Source organism: Castor canadensis, chromosome 5 (assembly GCF_047511655.1).
Source record: "Castor canadensis chromosome 5, mCasCan1.hap1v2, whole genome shotgun sequence".
NCBI lineage: Eukaryota > Metazoa > Chordata > Mammalia > Rodentia > Castoridae > Castor > Castor canadensis.
Window position 1 is genome coordinate 127019959 of NC_133390.1, and position 22347 is coordinate 127042305.

At 40.1% G+C, this 22347-nt stretch overlaps 1 protein-coding gene across 1 annotated transcript; it reads right to left on the reverse strand.

Annotated features, from left to right (window-relative positions):
- Positions 1–3046: 3046 nt before the first annotated feature.
- Positions 3047–21494, reverse strand: Cmtm6 (CKLF like MARVEL transmembrane domain containing 6). Its single transcript, XM_020183690.2, has 4 exons — positions 21296–21494; positions 11572–11748; positions 10085–10183; positions 3047–6140 (listed from the first exon to the last, which is right to left on the reverse strand). The coding sequence occupies exons 1-4, from the start codon at positions 21431–21433 to the stop codon at positions 6003–6005; spliced, it is 552 nt and encodes a 183-aa protein (XP_020039279.2). The 5' UTR covers positions 21434–21494; the 3' UTR covers positions 3047–6002.
- Between the last annotated feature and the right edge of the window lie 853 nt (positions 21495–22347).

Genomic DNA, 22347 nt, shown 5'->3' on the forward strand with positions numbered 1-22347 from the left:
ATTACCACAGAAACAAATTTTAAAATATAAATGAGACTGCAAGAAGATAATTTCCAAGGCATATTTTTAACAAAGGATAACATTCATAGTATGTCAAGAACTCTCAAATGAAGAAAGAATCAGTATGAGAAGCAGACAAAGAATATAAACTCACAGGAGTATGGAAACCTGAAGAGTCAAAAACATGAAAATCTTATGAGATTCACTGGAAAGACAGGATAAAATCAGACATCATTTTAGCACAACTGTCAGGCTAAGAGCTACCAAAGGCAGTTATGAGTGGGGAAATAAGCAGTCACGTCCAGCTTATGGAAATGTAACTGGGTTCACTTGGGGAGAACCACAGGAAATACTGAGCTATGTTGAAATGGTTCATGCCTTCCCACCCAACAACTTTACTTTGAAGTTCTTACTCCACTTAAAAACGATTACACGTGCACAAGACACGGTTATGTTTGTTCACCAGAACACTGACATGGTCAAAGACTGAAAACCAACAAAATATGGTGGTGCACACCTATAATCCCAGCACTGAAGGGTGGAGGCAGGAGGATCATCAGTTCAAGGGCAACCTGGGCTACACAGTTAAGACCCTGTCTCAAAAAAACCAAAGGCTGGGAATGTAGCTCAGTGGAGAGTGTTTGTCTAATATGCCCAAGGCCTTGTGTGCGAGCCAAAGCACTACAAAACAAAACAATCTTAACTATGTTAAAGTGGGGATCAATTCTGACATAAGCATACAAAGCCTACCAAGCAGCATTTATACTAAATGAACCACAATTACGTGTATAGGATAAATTTACAAATGGTTATTTAAAAAACTATGAGAAGATGCATATAGCACAAACATCATGGTATACATTGTTTATGCATACATCTGTAAATATAGCACAGGAAATAAAACACAGATGGGGAGGATACCCACCAAATTTAATATAGTATCTACCCTTGAAAAAGGAAGAGTAAGATTTGCAATAGCAGTACTTCAAAACTGTTTTTTAAATAAGGGAACTTTAAGCAAACAGCACGACATGGGTAGATTAGGTCTATGGTATTACCCTCTAAACTTTCTGTGCTTAAAATATATCAAAAATTAAAAGCCAACGCAAAAATGTTGAGGAAAGTACAATACTTAGCATCTTTTATTACCACCTTTACTATTACCCCATTTTCTATGATACATGTTACTTATAAAATTATAATTTAGTCTTATAACTAGAGGTTAGTTTTCCTACTTTGCATCAGGGTAGTCAGGACTATCAGTTTTTTTTAACTGAGGGTTTAATTTCTCATAATTTTATTTTTTTCCTAGTTGGGGCATAAATCTTACCATGTTTATGACAGACACTGTTGCTCAACTCAATGGCCTATTCCTTTGCTAGCAGAACCAAGTATGTTCAGTTACTAGAACACCATAAACTTTAAAGACAAGTTTCTTCAACACCTAAGGCAGGGAAATCTTGGGACTTTAAGCCAATCACAGTGCTTTCATTATCCATGTAAATAACTAAATTAGGAAGTGCATTTAGCTGGTGCTGGTCATTCACAACTGTGATCCTAACTACCTGGGAGGCAGAGGCCAGAAGGAAGTTTGAAGCCAGTCCCAAATAGTTCATGAGACCCAATCTCAAAAATACCCAGCAGAGTGGCTCAAATGGTAGAGCACCTGCCTAGCAAGTGTAAGGCCCTGAGTTCAAACCCTAGTACTTCCAAAAAAAAAAAAAAAAGTGCATTTAACATCTTTCAGTAAGACAAGTAGCAAAGTACACCAAGGGTCCGGTGCACAAAGGAACATCTCCTAACCATCTCTTAAGGAAGGCATGAAGGTGAACAAGTTCTTCTCTTCTTCAGACACTTGTGCAAGAGATGAAGCCTGGACTTGTTGCCACCATCTTGCTATAACCATAAGTACAAAGGTCACACAGCAGATGGCTGCGCAGAGAAACATGGAAACAATTTGGTCCACAATGACGCTGTTGAGCCACTAAGGCTGGTCTTGAACTTTCTGCAGAGTTGTGGGAGATAGTTTCAACCATATTTAGTGCCTACACAGAATACTAGGCTGTGGATCTGCCCAGGTGTAAAGGGAGAAGCAAGGAAAGAAACAAACCCATTCCTATGCAAGAACTCCCCTTCTTGTGGGAAGATAATTTAAACTACACTTTTTCTGGGTGTGGTGGGAACACACCTGCAATCCCAGCCCTCAGGAGGCCAAGGCAGGTCCTCAGGCTTTGGTCTCCTCAGCAGCTGGACTACAGGCATGCACCTGGCACTCCTGCCCAGATTTCTTGTGAAGTTTTCCTTAATGTTTAAGATACATTGAATTAAGTTTTCTGTTCCTTACAGCTTACTGCATAAATACAATGCTCTCTATAGACACAAAACAAAAACCTCTGAAGAATGCACAAATTCCAGCAGTTCCCGATGACTATGAAGGCCTTGTTATTCTCACAGACTGGAGGCAGGAATTCTGCAAACTGCACAAACAGTTCCAGCTTCACCAGAACCTCCCTGGTTTTGCTTCACACTCTCTCCGGCATTAAACAGTTGCAAACAGAGTGAGCCCATTTTATTTGTGGCACTGTTATTAGCCGCATCTAGCAGTGTGGTGCACAGCCCAAATGTGCTTCCAAAAGATGTAAAGGCAGTTAGTCAACAGCAATCTTTTTATATACGACTCCCTAAAAATGTTTTTTGCTTGCTTTGTTTTTGTTTTTTTCAGACAGAGTCTCACCAGGTCCCCAGGTTGGCTTCAGATTCACAATGCTCCCGTCTCAGCCTTCTGAGTGCTGGGATTACAGGTGTGCTCCCACCCACCCAGCAAAAACTTAAGTGTGCATTCTAACCTCCCAGTAAGAGGGAAGGGATTTGTTTCTCACACAGGGAATGGTTTGTCTTTTCTTGCCTCTCCTCTTACATCGGGGGTATATCCACAATCTAGTAGTCTATGTAGGCACTTGAGAAAGTTGTACACCCAACTCCCAAAACCATGCAGAAAGTTTCATTTAAACATGTTTCTGCAATAAACAACTATCAAGATAGAACATTTTAATTAAATAGATTTATTTTAAAAGTACACTATAAAATTTGATATTAGAGAGATAAAAAAAGACCCACAGGATTTAAGTTGACAAATACAAAAATGATTGGCTATAAACAATGTAAAAATACATTTCCCAGTCCCCCAATAAAGCACAATTTAAGTACAGTAATTATAAAGTTTTTGTACTGTAAGTACATTTCCCTTATAATTCTTAAGAACCATTCCAAACAATCTGTTTGTGTAAAATATAACAAACTTGCCACAGCTATTAATTAAAAATTATCCTAAAATTTGGGTTCGCTGAGGCTGCCCTCTTCTGTACGTAACAGCAGTTTCTGGTCAACGCTCCCTTTGAGTTTACTTACCACAGGTCTTTTTACTCCTATTTCCTTCCAAATAGAACAGAAAGGCTGACCATGCATACATCCCATTAAAAACAGTAAGATAGAAGGTTCTAAGACTGACCAAAACTCAAGTCCAATTAAGAGGTCCTTCTGCACCAATGGAAGGAATGAAGGTGAACCCTCAGAAAAAGCCCAGCGTGAGCCCCACGAAAACTTTCCACATGTGTGAAGCCAGCTCAGAACATATCTGTCAATGCTGACTAAGCCAGTGTACTCACTAGTGGTGCTACAGTTCAGAACTGGGATGTCCTCTAAAGGCCCAGGTATTAAAGGCTTATTCCCCAGAATGGTATCACGGAGGTGGTAGACTAGCAGAGGTTACATACAGGTCACTGGGGCTTACCCTTGAAGGGCACTGTAAGACCTTAGTCTCTTCCACTCTTTCCCTTTTTGCTTCCTGGATGCCATGAGGCAAGAAACTTGGTCCACCACACATTCCCCACCACAGGTCCAAAAAACGTGGACTTCATGTCCTTCAAAACTGTGAACCTAAATAAATCTAAATAATTATCTCAGGTTTTCATTATAGTAACAGAAAGCTGACTAGCACAGGTGGTGAGACTGAGGTAGCCCAGATAATTTGCTGTGAATTCTAGATAGGTCTAGGTAACATTTAAAATGACTAATAGTACAGTTTAGTGTGAAATTCTACAAGTGCCTACCATAAACTGGTTCCCTTTGAATCAGTCTTTATTTTGTTCCCAAGACTCCACTATTTCTCCTCTTAGATGACATGCCTAGTAAAAACAGCATCCATGACTGGTTTCATCATCTCTCAAGCATAAAATCCAAACTCTAATACAAATGAGTAGGGTACTGAGTCAGTAATATAGAGCAGGAGCTGTCTGCCCAGACTGACCAATTTCTGAAAACTACAATAGCCACATTCATGTAACTGAAAGCCATCTTTAAAATATAAATGTCAGGTGAAAAACTAAAAAAGGATGGAGACATTCAATTCTATCCCTAGAAACATGATTCAAGGTTTCAGAGAGAAGACCCAGCCTGGGAAACTTCCACCAAAGTACAGAAGGACTTGACATACAGACTCATCATCACAGCACTAGACTCTCAGATCAAATCTCTAAAATGACAAAAGGTTCTAGTCTGTACAATTTGGGCAGAAAGGTTGCACCTGTGTGTCTCTAACATAACCTGCCTGCAGCAGACAATTATCAATTATCAAAAGTAGTTGTGAAGTCTCTTGGGAATGGTCTGACTACTCCCTTAGGTCAACAGAACAAATGTGAGCAGGGTTTCTGGAGGCTCACTTTCTTAAGATGTCTCCTCTAAAGATAAATTCAAGCAATGCCCAGGTGGGAACAAGGACATGCCCTGAGAAGGCCTAAGATTCTGGACCATGTGAAGACAACTGGCTATGAGAAAGAATAAAAGCCAGAGGCTCACCTCTGCCAGATGTGAAAGAGCACATGGACCATTCTGATAAAAAGTCAGAAAAGGGAGCATCTCAAAGAGAAATCAGAGGCAGGGGTTTTAAAAAGAATGGCTCAAAGAAAACCCTAAAGAAGGCCCATGGAGCTGCATTAATTCAAGTAGAAATAATCATATGCCTACAGAGTGAAAGACTGTTTCTTTCTCTTTGTGGCAAGGGGGTTTAAACTCACAGCTTTGTGCTTGCTGGGCAGGCACTCTACCACTTGAGCCAGTGGTAGACTGACAGTTTTCTAACTCATAGTATGAACTCATCTTTCTTCACTTAAGTACTAAGCAGTCAAAGCCTGTTTTTAAAATTACTTCCACTGTACTGGAGAACAAAAAGTTTATCTTGTTTGTCTTTGATCCTTAGGTGAGATTATCAGTTTCTTCAATATTTCTATGTATTACATGATCTTTCTTTTCACTTGATCTCAACAACCAAAGTGCAACATGAACATGAGGCTGCTGATGTTGCTTTTACATGCATAAAATGCCAACATCTTCCATACATTTCCTATTAGGCTAGGCAAAGTCTCAGAAGAGTTAGTAATTATTCTAAAATGTTACCACAGAATTTTAAGGCTGAGTGAGATACAATAAAGCGAAGTATTATATATATTATGGAAAAAAACCCAGACCAATATTTTAAGCACTGATCTCATATAAACATTAAATTTCCAATAACAAAACATAGTCTAATCAGCACAAATCATTAATAGGTAAGCAAATTAAAAGTGAAACAATTTCTAAATACATGAGTATGATCATGCTGTTTATAGAGCTATAAAGCATAATTTAGAAGCTAAGCCTGTAACAGAATGTCCTGCCACACAATGACAGCTTTATCATCAGTTGACCTACATGACTTAAGGAAACAACTGTCCTCCTCTCCTACAAAAAAGCCTCCACTTGAGACAAGTTTCAATACTTATTTTAAAAAACCCGTGACCCAATTTGCAGTGACAGCCACACAAACCAGTATTGATAGAACTGCTTCTTGCCCTTGCCCTCCAGAAGAAGTGGCTTAAACAATTAATCATACAAGTTCAGCAGAGCTCCTGCAGAGCGCAGGCAGCTGGGGAATGGCCGCTCTGTTCTGCAGCACCAGTTCTTCAGTGTTAAGCGTTCAGTGGTTCTGTGAGGGCTTCTGCTCTACCAGCAGTCTCAGGTTTTCTTAGCTGGGCCTCCTGTCGTTTTTCAAAGAGCATAGCAACAAAGTCAAACAGGAACATAAAACTCGCCATAAATCCAAACACCTGAGAAAGATAAGAGAGAAATGTTACGGAGGAAATGTGGAATATAATCTTACATTTCCCATCTGGATCTGTGAGTGCTTCATGTTAGCAAGACAATTTAGAAATTTTATCTTTATACCTACTATTCTTTAATGGTTAAAAAAAAAATTAAGCCATCAAAAAATGGAAACAGGCTCAAAACAAAAATTCCCATTAGTCCAAGTCCCACAAAATACAATGTCCTGTCTTCTGTTTTGTTTTTGTAGTGTTGGTGACCAAACCCAGAATTAATGCATGCTAGGCAAGCACTCTCCCAATGAGCTACACCCGGCCCCAAATGCCCTGTCTTATGTATGCATGTGTACATATGAAACTAAGGTCAATAGATAAAAAAAATCCTATAAAATGGTATAAAACACAGGACTAACAGACATGATCAGGGAAATACATGAATAGGCAATTGAGCCTATGTGAGAATGGATAAAGTCATTAATATCAAAACAGAAATTCCCTTTTGGAGATACTCTTAGGTTAAATTAACTGAAATACACTTTCCCAGTTAACTGTCACACTGCAATGACACAGCGACATGACAACTCTACATTCTTCCTCTTCCTTAAACCACTTCCTCATTGTATTCTTCTAACATATGACCAAACATTTGAGAATTCTGTCAACAGACGAAGGACCACAATTCAAACTGAACTTCTTCACTAGCAAAACCCTTCAGGCAACGGAGGCCAAACAAGTGTTCTATAAAACAGGGAAAACTGCTCTAGGTGATGACTAAGGTTTCTTCCAACTCTAACGCTCCACCTCCATTGGCCTTATTTTATTTATTTTTTGTTTTTGCCCCAGGATGGCCTTGAACTCACAATCCTCCAGCCTCATTCTCCTGAGTGTTGGGATTACAGATGTGCACCACAACACCCGGCTTGCACCTGCATGACTTCTAACATTCTGTGGCAGTGTTATGTCCCCTGACTCTTCCCTTCTCCATCCCCTCCACTCTATAAGGGAGATACATCCTGTATCACCTCACCATACAGCAAACTGAGCTCTGCAGCCTCACCTGGATGCTGCTGGCATATGCAACCTAAATTTATTTATCAAACCCATCATCCTCCAATCTGGAGTCTTGATCTGTCCTTTACTTGCCTGCAAGCTTCCTGAACACCCCAAATGTAGACAGATGTCACTTTGTGTGTCAAGCTGTCTCTGAACACCAGAGATCAAAACCATACAGGACCCTCTCATCACACAATCTTCGCCCTATCTGGTTCTTTTGCTCACACAGTTCCCAATTTTATTTATTTGCTTATTTTTTAAACAGACTCCCTCATTTAAATATATAAAATACTTCCAGATTAAATATTGGCTCTTCACATCAGCAGTCACTGTTAAATATGTCCAATAAGATCTAAATACTGAAACAATCTAACACATCTAAAGAACACATAAACTCTTTTTTCATAGCTGAGAACTTTATGCCATGTTTTTTCCTCTTAGAACTCAATTTTCCTTCAACTTCATTTCACTTACCCCACAGAATTTTATAGCAATATTTTTATACTCCTATTTTGTTATTCATTCTATCACAATCTCTGTGATAAAAATAAGTATATAAACTGAAATTAACCATAATGCCCTATTAAAACTTCAAATTTCTCTTCAACTGGTTCAGGTATCCTGCGATAGATATTACTCATTGCTAGAATGAGTCAAGGGTCAGCATTAACTTTATCTGTTTGGTTCTTACATGTGTAAAGTGCTTGGGCTGGTGGAGTGGTTCAAGTGGTAGAGCACCTGTCTAGCAAGTGTGAGGCCTCAAGTTCAAACTCCAGTACAGGAAAAAAAAAGGAAAGTACTAAGAAACGGTGATCACGAGAATACGTAGGCATATCATAGCTGTGCAGTTCTCTGAACTCTTCTGCATTGTTCTATCATAAAAAGTAGTTTTAATAACCTACTATTAGCTGACAACTCCAATAATTGCAGCTTCAATTGGTTAAAAGCAAAGCAGTAATTGAACACCAGCTGACTTGCAAGAGGATTTGCCACCCCGCTGCTCGTCATCCACACTCACTTGCCTGATACCAATCTGGGTTGAGAGCCTTGATTTGCAATTCTGAAACCCAAGAGGCTATAGAAACTCAAAAGTTTTCATGACTCACTTAACTCAAAATTGACATGAAGACTATAGTCTTTGCTTTATTCTTTTTACTGTAATTGTTCATCTATTTTGCTTCAAAAATATTAATGATAGGTAAAGAGAGCTGCCTCAGGCCTTCTGAAGATGCTGTGTAATATATGATATGCATGATATTATCTTCCTAAAACCCAGAATATTCTGAATTCTAAAAAAAAAAAAAAAAAAAAATCTAGCCCCAGTGATTCAGATACAGGCTGCTGGATCTTTATTGTCAATTATCCCTTTGTTGTACTCAAAGGTGTTTTTTTTTGTTTTGTGCTGTGTTATAATTCAGTGTAATGCATGATAGTAAGATTTGGGACAGGAAAGAAAATTTTTCCTTTCTTGGGGTAATAGAGACTGTGAAAAGGAACTGGCTAGACTCCTGTACCAGATATAAATTAAAACTCTGGAAACTGATTTCCTCAAAAACTATTCCTGTCTAGTACTCCTTACAAAGTCTTGATAAACTCTGAAAACCGCTGTCTAGCTGAGGAATCCCAGCTACTCAGGCATGAGAGGCAGAAGGATGGCAGTTTTTTGCCAAGGCAAAAAAATCAGTGAGACCCTATCTCAAAAACAAAGCTGTTCCCAGTGTCACATGTCAGCACATCTGTAATCCCAGTTACTTGAAAGGTGAAGTAGGAGGATCACAGTCCAACGCTGGTCTGGGCAAAAGTACAGAACCCCATATGAAAAAAACACTAGCTTGGATAATCCTAGTTACTCAAGAGGTGGACACTGGAAGAATCGTGGTTTGAGGCCATCCTGGGCAAAAAGTTCACAAGACCCCCACCTCAACCAATAAAAAGCTGGGCATGGTGGCAGGGGCTACTCAGGAGGTGTAAACAGGAGCATGGCCATCCAGGCTGGCCCAGGCATAAATGTTAGAACCTATCTCAAAAACAACCAAAAAAAAAAAAAGGGTTGGAGGTGTAACTCAAGTGAGAGAACACAAGCTTAACAAGTGCCAGGTCCTGAGTTCAAACCACAGTACCACAAAAAAAAAAAAAAAAAAAAAGTGAAAGAAAGAACACTTAAAAACCAAAAGACTGGGGCAGGGCTCAAGTGGCCTAGCAAGCCGGGGCCCTGAGTTTAAGCCCCAGGACCACAAAACAAACAAGTCAACAAAAAACCTACTGTCTAGACAACCTTCTACTGGTTCATTTCATATTACAGTTTGCTTATCTATCTTCTTTATTGGGCTGAACCTTCAAATCATTTCTCCTATGTATCTCTACACCTAGAATAGTACCTGACATATAGCTATGCCTTTGATGAAGCGGAAAATTTTATTAAGATGATAAATTAGCCAGGCACCAGTGGCTCATGCCTGTAATACTGGCTACTCAGGAGACAGAGATCAGGAGGATCTTGGTTCAAAGCCAGCCCGGACAAATAGTTCTTGAGACCCTATCTTGACAAAACCCATCACAAGAAAAAAGGGGAGCTGGTGGAGTGGCTCAAGGTGAAGGCTCTGAGTTCAAACCCCCGTACTGCAAAAAACAGAATGAAAAAAAAAAGATGATATACATTAGCAGTAACATATTCACATATAGAGTAAATGGATTTTTAGTAACAAAACTCAGTCAACTTCTAAAGTTTCTATGTTTAAAGCTCTCATTTTTACTTTTAGTCTTCTATTCAAAATTATATTAAAAAGTAAGTTAAAAGACAAAGTACTCTCATGTATTGTAAAACTCACCAAGTATTTTCCAAATTCTGTATTTCTAAGGAACAAGAATAAACAAAGTTAAAAATACAAAGTACTTACAATTGCAGCAATTTCAGCTGAGGTTCTGTCATGGGTTGAAACAAAAATGATAGATGCCAACAGAAATACACATCCTGTTCCCAAGGTAATGTAGAAATCCTACACACACACAGAAAACACACAAGGCACACAGTATGATTAGATTCATAGAAGCAAAGGTTTCCATTTTCAATTTCAAACAGCTTCAATGACTGACTGACTTTTTTCTTGACACAACCCAAATTACATACTCAATTTCTAACTGGCATACAAACACTACTCATGGTTTGGGCTGGGCATACTGACAGAGGATAATGGGAGATAATCTTTTAATAAAAAGCCCACAGAGGCCGTGTGTGTGTATCTTCTTCCCTAGGACATATTAAAATTATCAAAGCCAAAGGATTTATTTCAATTTCATCTTATTTCTAGCAGAAAAAGCATTTTTCTTTCCTTTTGAAGTACTCTGTGTATGTTAGGTGCTTACTCACCATCAATTTAAAAGGGAATCCTACAACTTTTTATACTGCTATCTCTTGTTGTTAGTAGTTTAAAATCTCTAATTTTTATCCTTACCCTCAGAGATGTAAATTTCTTTATGTCAGCCATAACACATACAATTCCTCACAAACTACTACTGACAACTCAGATGCAAATGAAGAAGCAAATTGCTCAATTCTTTCTTCCTTAAATTCAGGACTTACGTGAATTATTTTCGTGTCACCCCACAAATCCAAACTATACTCAAGTAAAAACAAAGGGTCAGAAGATTCCCTTTAGAAAGTTCAGTACCTCAGAGTGTCTGCTTAGCCAAGCACGAGATCCTGAGTTCAAACCACAGTACCACCAAAAAAAAAAAAAGTTAAATACCTCTAATTTTGTGAAAGACTTCCCCAACACAATTTTATTATAAAGGAAATTTCTGAACAATGAGCCAGTAAATGCATTCTTCATTCACTTAAAAGAGACAAGTTTTTTCATGCTAGAATGAAATCAAAACAGATAGGGCTGAGAGTGTGGCTCAAAAGGTAGACCACCTGCCTTGCAAGCACAAAGCCCTGAGTTCAAACCCCAGTACTACAAAAAAAAAAACAAACAAAAAAAACAAACCCATAAAATTTCATCATGTTGTTCTGTTTAAACCCCCAGAAGTCTCCTGTTAGTTCACTGCTCATATCTCCAATGTGTAACATGATGTCTGGCATTTAATAGGGACAAAATAATGATAGAACCATGAGAAATAAAAAGAAAGAGCGTCTAATGTGAATGAGATGAAGCCACTAGTAACTGTAAACTGTTGGCAGGGCTGTCACTCTGACCACAGCCTCACTTTCCCTCTCCATCTTGCCTTAGAAGGAAAGCCTAGTTGTTAGAGGCAGAGTAGAAATAATGGGTAGGGTCTCTCTATGGTGCTGAGTTTGGAAAGTATTACTACACTTTGAACATTAAAAGCACTCAAGATTACAAGACAGCTGTGCCCATAAGAGGGACTGGATTTCCCGGCTTACCGATGATTTGACTTTTTCAGCATCGACTCTGTCGTGCACTGGAGTGCAGTGAACAATCAGAAGGAGGAGGCTCAGGAGAAAGGCACTACAGCTCACAAATTCAAAAAAGTACAGTCCTCCACACAAAGTGCACTGTGATACAACCTCTTCACAGATGAAGGCCAGCAGAGACAGCAGCTACAAAAGAAGCAAAACATTTTACTTTCATGTTTTTCAGAGAACCTATGGTATTCAAAAAATGCCACCTTGAGCTGTAAATGATGGATGCACCTGTAATCCAAGCTACTCAGAAGACTGATAGAAGGATCAAAAGTTCAAGGTCAGCCTTGGCAACATAGCAAGACCCTCTTTTCCCCCTAAAACAAAACCAAAAAAGTCCACCATCTGTTCACTCAAGTATTTACAGAGACTGCAGCAAACAAGGTTAGTTAATGAGCCTCATCTACACAGAAAGTCAACTTGCCTTGCAAGGGAATACAGGCAATTAACCACCGTGTGCTAAACGCTAGAACAGAACAGGAAAATCAGGGAGTTGTTAGAAAAGCCCAGCAGAAGGGCTTCCAGAAGGAAAGCTGAAATCTGAAGGACAGAAGTTCAATCTTGGCTGAAAGATAGGGAGAGAAGTTCCTGGCAGAGGAACAGTACACACAAGGGCCAAAAAGGAGAGCATGGTGCTTCCTCCCCAAATGAACTGTGGAAGGCAGTCAGGCCAACATGACCGCAGTGTAGAGTCTGAGGGAAGGGAAGGCCAGCACAGAAATTAGATCTCATCAATTAGTTTAAGGGGTCTGGATTTAAAGGGTTTTGAGGTAAGGGGGGTAGGGATTGATGAGATTTTTGCTTTTACAGTTCTTGCCAGCTCCAAAACGGAGAGGGGACTGGAGATGAAGTAGGAAATCAAGGAAGATGATGTCCAGGGGTAGCAGTAATGGAGAAGGGTGGCTGCACTGAGATGCGGAAGCAGCTTTTACCAAACGGAAGGAGGACAAATAAAGTGGAACGCAAGATAATACTTATGTACTCTAACTATGTGACTTTTTTTCTTAAAACAAAAAGGCACATTTATTCACTAGTCTTCTGAAGTGCTTGTTTCTTTGAGCACAGGTCTCCTCTTTGGAATTACTCACCATGCTTTGTGCATTAAAGGCTCTCATTATTTATGGGCTACACATCCAGACCAATGTGATTTGGAGTGGAGTGAGATCTTGGGCACTTGAGAAACAGAGCACAGACTCTTTTCACAGTCAGACTAGTTTGGTGCATCTTTTACAGCTGCCCTTATGTAACTCCCCAGCCAATGAATACTTTAGTAACTTACAGTCTTTCCAAATCATTCACTATAGTTTTCATAGAAACAATTTCTTTTCACACTCGATTTTGTTTGTGTAATATCTAATTCAATGTTTGACCATAAAAAGCATCACCTGGGGTGGGGACAGCACACCTCAACTGAGGCCCCTGCTGGCCATGACAGGCTGTGGGTGGCAGGTGTGGCATCTGACTCTTGGCACAGTGATTAGAGAATGGTTAACTCTGATTACCCAGCAACTCAATTAAATACCCCACTCACCATGTACTTGTGGTATTAGCATGCTGGTGCCTCACTGCAGAAAGAATGAGTTATTTTTCTCTTTCATTTTAAGAGGCAAGGGTGCTAGGGAGAGAATTCTGTTTGAAATGTTCTATGACCAGGAGAGTTGAAGAGTTGGATGGAGATGCAGTTAGGAAGCAAATGGAGACATGGATCTAGAGCTTGGGGAGAGGTGTGAGATGCAGATGAAGATGTAAGAGGAGCCAAGTGAGAGGACCAGATCACCAGAATGAGGAAAAGCTGGAATCCCAACTTTTATAGGATCTGAGAGCAGGGACACCAGCAAGAACTAGGAGCAGCAGCCCACATAGGTAAGAAAATGTAAGTCCACAAGAAGAGGGTAATGACTACTACAGGCTACTTAGAGGTCAGGAGAGGACATGTACACACATGCATTAGACTGAGCTACAAGAAAGTTACTGGCAACATCATCAAGAAATTCCGGGCAGTGAGAGAAAGTCAAGGCAGCAGAACAGACAGCAGAAGTGTGCCTTGGAACTAGTGCCAGAGGGCTGTTGTGGTGAGGTCAAAGGGAAGGGACTGTTAAGATGGGAGGGCACAGGCACATTTTAATGCTTAGGCAGAAACCAACTAGATGGGTGGTGTAAAGACAGCAAAGACGCTCTCTAAAGGGAGGATCAAGGCTCAGGTCTGGGGCTAACTCTTCTTTATCAGCTTAGAAACTGCTCACTCAGGCAGTTTGTGTGGATTTCATGGAAACTGAGGGAGTTTCCTTCTGAGTGTCAACACCATGAAAATGACTGGTGACTCAAGTCAAAGCCTAAAAGGGAAATGCCATCCTGCACCACTGAGGCCAGAAGAAGCACCAGACACATTAATGGCAATGAGAGTGCTGCCAAAAAAAAAATCAACAGATACATTTCACAGTATATACCAAGCATCTATCCCTTCATCTCCACTAAAAAAGACGTCAATAATATAACAACTCTGGAAAACAGGTTTTCTTTAGAAACTAAGCAACATCTACCCTGTGGCCCTGCAACTGCACTCTTGGGCATTTATTCAGAGAAAGGAAACTTATGTTTGTGCAAAAAGCAGTACATGAATTTTCATGACAATTTTATTCATAATTGCCACAAACTAGAAACAATGCAGATATCCTTCAACAGTTAAAACTGTGACATATCCACAGCATCGAAAATTAGCAATAAAAAGGAACAAACTTTATTTAGAAAATGCTCTAGACCAACCACCAGAGAAAAACAAAAAACCTCAGTTACACACTGTATGAAACCATTTATATAGCATTCTGTAAATAATGAAAATTAGGGAGGAGCAGAACAAAATAGTGGCTACTACAAATTAGTGGTGGGCAAGGGGGAAGGTGTGGCAACATGAGGTGACACTCGCAGAAGCCCTCTGATGATGGAACAGTTCTGTATCTTGATTATGGTGGTAACTATAGGAATCTATACATGTGATAAAATTACACAGAATTATCCCCTCCGTACACACACACACAGAGATTACAAAGGACGTAACTTCTTGTGAATCTGTAATTTTATCAAAATAAAAAAGTAAAAAAAAAAAAGAGGTCCAATCTAATTGGTAGGTAAGCTCTTCAAGGGATCCCTCTCCTTCCTGGCAATACAGAATTTATATATCCCCACAACTAAAAAGAATTTATAGGACAAAAAGAGCTTCCATTGCTCTGATTTCCTGTAAACTAACGAGGCATGAAATAGCCCTGCACAACCCAAACATTGCTCAGACAGATGTTAGGTGAGACAGTCCCAATAATTACAACACATGATGCAACGTAACATATCAAGACAGCTCCCAGAGGTCATCATGGAGATGTATTTCCTTAATCTCCTGCAATTATAACTACAGAATGAACTTTTATGACTTTAGTATAATTAAAAAATAAATGTCTGATATTCCACTTATTGTTAACCTTTTTAAAATTTTGTGCAAGTTTTAAGAGTTTATGAGAGATTTCCAAATTAAATCTCGCATGTATAAAAGTCAATTAACTGTGAGAAGATACCAGTCTAAAACTCTAATTGAGGTTTAGAATTAGTATTCTTGAGACACTCTTATTATAAAAATGAGATCACCAGGACCACTTGTGAAGGCTGCGTGACAGCAACACCTTATCTGCAACAGAGGCACAGACTGCTTGTCTGGTCTGGGGAAGAAAAGGGCAGGATCCACCTGTTCCAAAGCCAGGCTCAAGTAACTAGAAGCATTCTTGTCAGCCTCACAGCAGTACTAAGAGTCAGCTTCTGCTGTCCATCCTAAGGGAGTGAAGTTTGGCTCTTACTAGCACCTGTCCCCAGTTTTAAAGGCCAAGAAATTAGCACTTCAAGCTATCATCCTCCTGCCTTCCCATCTCAGAGGCCACTAGCCTTCCTTTGTAATCACCCACAGCATGATTAAGTCTCTAGCACAAAGTGTACTTGACTATTATGTTGCCAAGAGTATAATATGATGGAGGAATAAGATCAAGTACAATAAACAATAAGACATCAGTATGTTTTATACCCCCATAACTGAATATTCATCAGGAAAATGTTGAGAGTTTTGAAGAATGATGAGTGGAAGAGCAGCACCCAAACCAGGGTTGAGAGATGCACAGAATCTGGATAGGAGATTCCAGGTGGGAGACAAAAAACCCCCCAGATGTGAGAAAGGAAGAATTTGCATGTAAGTGTAAAGGGACAGTAACGAGCTGACCTAACCAGTTAAGGACGATGAGGTAAATGCAAAGGAACTGGGTGTGGTGCATAATGATCATGCAAGGGAATGTGTACTTTTAGATGAAGGCCCCCGGAATGCTACCTGCTTCAATAAAGGTTATAAGACCAAAGAGCAAAGCCTGAAGAAAATCTACAGTGCAGAGTAGGAGGGAAAAGAGCAACCAGCACAGGATTAGGAAGTGTGTGGAAAAACAAAACAAACAATAAAAAAACGAGGCACACTGAAAAAGCAAGTACAGTGGACCCTTGGTATCCGCGGTGTATGGTTCCACGGAGACTATGGTGAGAAACACGGAGCATCTCAGGATGCAGAGTTCAGTGCTGCAGCAGATGCTCAATTCCTTTTTCCCCGTGATGCTGCCCAACTTCTGCTGAAGACGTGCGCCTTTCAACAGATCTCAAGTTCTCACTTCATCACTTCAATTAAGCACATTACCTTTACCTTGCTCTTTGGGAGGCAGACTGTTACAAAATGAAGGGCAGGGAAACAGCAGATCACACATTTTTAACCCAACTGATGACAAAGCAGAGCTGACCGAGAGCTGACTGAGAGCTTCTCCACATCCACCGTGATGCGCAATGTACACGCAGGAACGTAAAATTTTTACAAAAATTTTTTGTTACTTTTTTACCACTTTTGGTCAAAACCACGTGTTATAAATCTGTGAATAAGAAGGCTTACTGTAAACATACTCCAAACTGTTAAGTCAAACAGTGATGCCTGGGAGTGTATGAGGGGTGGGAGTGTGGCTTATTTTATTTAAATCCCATTTTAGTTGATTTTTTAAATAAACAGATACTCTTTACACTAAAAAAGAAAAAAATGTGATGGTTAAGGGAAGGGAGAATTTCAACCAATGGGTAATTACCACCATTAAATACTGAAGTGTCAAGGATAGGTAGAAAGAAAACATCACTGATACAGATAAGAAGCTAATGATGAATGTAACCGTATGTAAAAAGGCTCAATTATTACTTTTTGTAAACAGTTTTGCTTTCAGTAGCATGAAGCTATCACACTAAATACTGTTTAGTGAATGTTAAAGTACCTAACAACTATATGTCCAGTATAGCGCCTTCTAAGGACAAAATTTTACCCAAATATAATTATGGGAATTATCAAGCTTTTAGAATTGGGAGGACCTCTGGAGAATATATAATTTTCCATCTTCAAGTTTACAGATGGAATAAAGCTTCTGATGCGGTAAGCCAGGCCTGCATTAGCCAGGCACAGATAAAAATCCATGTCCCCTGGTTCCCACTCTGTACTTGCTATCTCCATAAAACAGTTTACTAAGTTCATTTTATGAATATGTAGGTTTTCTCTGTAAGATTGTTTTTTGTTTCTTTTACAGTGTCAGAAATTGAACTCAGGGTCTCACGCACACGAGGCAAGTAGTCTACAACTGAGCTACAGTTCTGTAAGAATGGGCTTTCCAAGTTGCAACCACAGTTTTTTATATATTTTCTTTTTGCTATTAAATCATATACTAAAAACAAATTTTAAGCCAAAGGTGGTAGGTGGTTTATGGGGGTGATCTACACTTGTAGACAAAGCTATTCTAAAGACTGAGGTAGGAAGATCACTTGCGCTCAAGTGTTCAAGACTGGCCTGGGGGGCAAAATACAGACCCTGACTCAAGAAAAAAAAAAATGCTAGGTTCATCTGGGAAGTCTGTGACTAAAAGATGGTCTTAAGCACAGCTCTGGTGATTTAAGCATTCAGATTATGAATGACTACTCTATCCCCATTTCAGCTTCACTACCTTTACTGAAACTTTTTTCTTTGCAGTACTGGGATTTGAACTCAAGGCCTACACCTTGAGCCACTCCACCAGTCCATTTTTTTTTTGTGAAGGGTTTTCCGAGATAGGGTCTCACGAACTATTTCCTAGGCTGGCTGCGAACCACAATCCTCCTGGGTGCCGCCTCCTGAGTAGCTAGAAATACAGGCTTGAGCCATCAGCGCCCAGCCTTTTACTGGAATTTTAAATCTTCTTTAAAACCAATAGTCACTATATTCAATACTAATTCTCCATCACTTATCTTTAATGGTCTACTACTAAAAATTTTTCTAAGAACTTTTTACTGTTTGCCATTAATTGCAAGGCATCACCTCAAAACTATATGAATTTATGAATTAATGAACATGCTATAAAAACTTCAGTTATAAGTAAGGTTCAAATAAAATTGTCAGTCTGAAGAAACAGGCTACACCTCCCTGCTTTAAGCAAGTATTTATTCTTACAAAGGTTTAGTGATAGAACTGCTGACATTATGGATCTTCCTCAAGGCAAAAATATAGCATTTCAATTTAGTATGCATCAATTTTCACATTTAAGGAATGAAAGGAACATCAATAAAAGGGACTGCTTCTCAATGAGTTATTTCTTGCTACTTACAGAATAACATTATTTATAATTGAATAAACTGAAATCACTGGTGAATCCCAAAACTGCTTGCCTGAAGAATGGCTGTAATTCCAGAGCTGTGTAGCCTTCATAAATTCAACTGGTGCCACAGACACAATGTGGAGCTTGTTGCAGACAGAAAATTTCACATATTTAAGTCACTACACTGCTAAGTAGCAAGTAATTAGGTTGCCAAATGTCAATTCTCCCCTTAATGCAAAACCAGCTCCCTCAAAATAAATAAAGACCTCACAAAATAAAATACAAGCATGGTAATGGACTGCAAACTTGGAAGAGCAGAGTGTACGAACATGGAATAAATGTCATTATGGTTTATTTGTATTTTTTTTTTGGTGGGGGGTGGATTGAGGTTTGAACTCAGGGCTTCATGCTTGCAAAGCAGATGATCTACTGCTTGAGCCACACCTCTAGTCTTTATGGTTTTACTGGTAAATAGATCTTAGAATGTGTGATTCCATTTATGTAGCATTTTTTTCTTTTTGGTGATACTGGGGTTTGAACTCAGGGCCTCATGCTTTCTAGGCAAGTGCTCTACCACCACTCCACCAGCCCTTATGTGATTCCATTAAAAAAAAAAAAAAAAAAGGAAAAATCATACAGACTAGTCATTTAAGTTCTACATCATCAAAAAAAAAATTAAGTAATAAAAAATAAAATATAAGCATAAGGACAAATCTATGGACAGAATAAACTGAAAACTAATTACATAAAACAGTATTTCTTCTTCAGCTCTGAAAGGGTGTATGGCAGTTAGCAGATGCTTATCTTTCAGGCAAGCCTGTGACAAAACTCAACACAGCTACCTAACTCTAATCACTGCAAAAGCTGTGCTTTTCTATCTCTAATCTCCTGTGTGTGTGCAGGAGGAGCCTACACCCCCGCTTCGGTGTTCAGATTTGTAACAGCAAGCCCCACCTAGCCTCAGAGATTTCAAAAAAAAAAATCTTGAGTGTAAAGAACCTCAGAGACAATCCAATTCAACCTCCTAGGACTGTAATGTATGAACTTTCCAAGTACATCATGTTTGCTTTTTAAGTTTTAGAACACGTAAATGTGCAACAATTTAAATATCATTTCTCAAGGTTTGAAGGTTCCTTGCTAAAATACTGTACCTCCTCTTCTGATTAGGGTTTCTCTATTACAATGTTTCCTTATTGGAGCTTTTCAACCCTATTTTTCAAAATAAATCAGCTAAAGGAAGACAATCAAGAGACAGAATCTGAGTTAAGGCAAATAAGACCTTCCCTACTGCCCATGCTGGATGACAGTTTTTATGGACTTCATCTATAACTTCCTTGGGACTTTCTGGGTAACTCTGTAATATACTGTTATCATGAAGACATAATACATAATTAAATCAGACAAAGCAGGAACAAAAGCACAACCATCATAGTGAAAGGCAGTAGTGAAAAAACATTTTAAAACTCTGTATTAAAGAAAGTATCCTTATAACATTACAAGTTCCCCCTAAACAAACAAGTGAATTTCATGAAGACACATCAGTTTTCATTCCTTCCCCATTTCTTCTTATGAATGGTGGAGAACAAATAGCTAACAACTTTTTCAAGGCAAATTAACTTCTGCATACAGTAAAAAGTCTACCAACAAAATTTCAAGTTGTGTTTTATTGTGAGAATATGGAACTACAGTTTACTAAAGTATAATAAAGTAATGAGAAATTTTACTTTAGCCTACCACTTCTGATTAAATAAGAAAAACAAAAGCAACCAAAAAGCAGGAGATTTAATGGACATCAGATCAGTACAGACGACTTCTTTTTGTAGCAAGAATGTTTCAAAGCCTTCTACTAGTCATGTACAGACATTTATACTGTACTGCACAGAGGCATAGCTGCTATTAAAACTCATGTGAAAACCCACAAGAGGAAGAACAGAACAAAGCCCTTCCAACTGGAAGGAACAGGTTGTGCAAAGGACCTAAGGTGGCCAGGGTGGAACTGCCTAGAAGAAGGCTGGGAGGGCAGACAGGTCCAGATCTTCTTGAGTGCCACGGAACACATTATCACTTGTTTCCAAGTGATTTCCCAATCATCCCTCGATACAATCATTCTGATGGCTAAAAGAAACGCCAGTTTCCTGACTCCTGCTTTTCTAGCCAATAAAAGTAGGTCATCTCAGTTCCAAGAATTTCAACTCTGGTCATCTGAGTTGTTAAGGATTTACGGAAATCAATGAGCTATTTTTCACTTGGAATGGTTAAATACAACCCAAAACAAAACCCATAAACATCCTAAGCATTCTGATTTTTTTTCCAAAAATGCTCCTCTTACAGAAAATGACAGTCATCCGTGGCTGAAACAGTACACAGAAACGACACTCGTAATACGAGTGTCGACTGAAATCTAATTTAAATTGCTTAATAATCAAAATGCTTACTAATTAAAAATGCTCTTAATATTTTATATTTTCACTAATAAGTTTATGGCACATTTTAACTGCCGAAAATAAACTGTAACGCAGTGAAATGAAAAAAGAATCATATATATCTAAGTTCTGCTACCTGCACATAACCAAAAAAAGCAGTTCCTTCACCGCTGCACCTCGAACCCACATACATACAAGACTGCCTAACATAACAAGTTAACCTGCCCTAATGGGCTGGTACCAGGAAAACCGCAAAAGCCAGAGAAGATAAACAGAAAGCCCCAAGTGGTCTGAGTAGAAGCACTCTGGGCGATAATGGAGGCCAACTAGAGAGGGACATATGAGACGTCCAAGCGGGTGTCCGACTCTTGCTGGGTCCTTCCACGGGGAGGGATGGCCCCGCAAAGGGGGCCGCGGCGGAGGGCAACGCCCCTTCCCAGGTGGAGAGGAAGGAACTGGGGTGTGGAAACAACCGCTTCCTGAGCACCCAGACTGGGGAGCCGCCGCTCGGCAGCGTCCCAAGCCCGCGGGTCCCTGGTCCCCGGACTCCCGGCCGGCCCCCGCTCGCCCTCCGCCCTCCGCCCGCGGACTCACCAGCTGCAGGCCCTTGAGGACGCGCCGGTGCCACGGAAGCCGCGCCAGTGAAAAGTAGGCGGCCAAGCCGCCCCGGGCGCCCCTGGCGGGGCCCGGGTCCTCCTCGGTGGTGGGGCTGTACACCGCTCCGTTCTCCATCGCACCGCGCCACGGACCTCGCCCGTTCTGCACCAGTCCCAGCAGCGCGACTGGGGGAGGCGTCACTTCCTGGGCCTCCGCCCCCGCTTCCGGTCGGCTCGGTCACGCCCCCTTCCTTCGCCACGCCCCCTCCGTTTGCAACTCAGGCCTTCTCCAACTTTAGTTAACTCCTGGAGTTCTGGCTTTTGATGAAGACTTAGAACTTTCTGTGGACTTTTTTTTTTTAAGTGGTGCTAGGGGGCTGGGGTGTGGCCCAAGTCGTAGAGCGCCTGCCTAACAAGTTCAAGGCCCTGAGTTCAAACTCCAGTACCACCAAAATTTTTTTTTAAATAGTGGTGCTGGGATTACACACAGGGTTTCCCACGTGCTAAATTTACTTTTTTTTTTTTTTTTGGCAGTACTGGGGATTGAACTCAGGACCTCACGCTTGCTAGGCAGTTGCTCTACCACTTGAGCCACTCCACTAGCCCTACCATGGACTCTTGATTTATTTCTCACTTCCCTCTGTCTTGCATCTTCCAGACATTCATTCATTTACTCTTTTTTGTGTGCCTACAGTGTGCAATCAGCCCTATTCTAGTCGCTGGAGTCACAGCCATGTACTAACAAAAGTTGGTGCTAAAAGTAGGACAATTAATAAGCAAGTAAATCGGTTAACAAAAATTTCAGTAGTGCAGGGCGCTGGTGGCTCAAGCCTGTAATTCTAGCTTCTCTGGAGGTACAGATCAGGAGCATGGCGGTTTGAGGCCAGCCTGGGCAAATAGCTCACAAGACCCTAATCTCGAAAATACCAGCCCATAAAAGGGCTGATGGAGTGACTCAAGTGGTAGAGCACCTGCCTAGCATGCATGAGGTCCTGAGTTCAAACACTAGTAACACCACGAAGATACTGATGGTCTCAATAGTGGTTCACT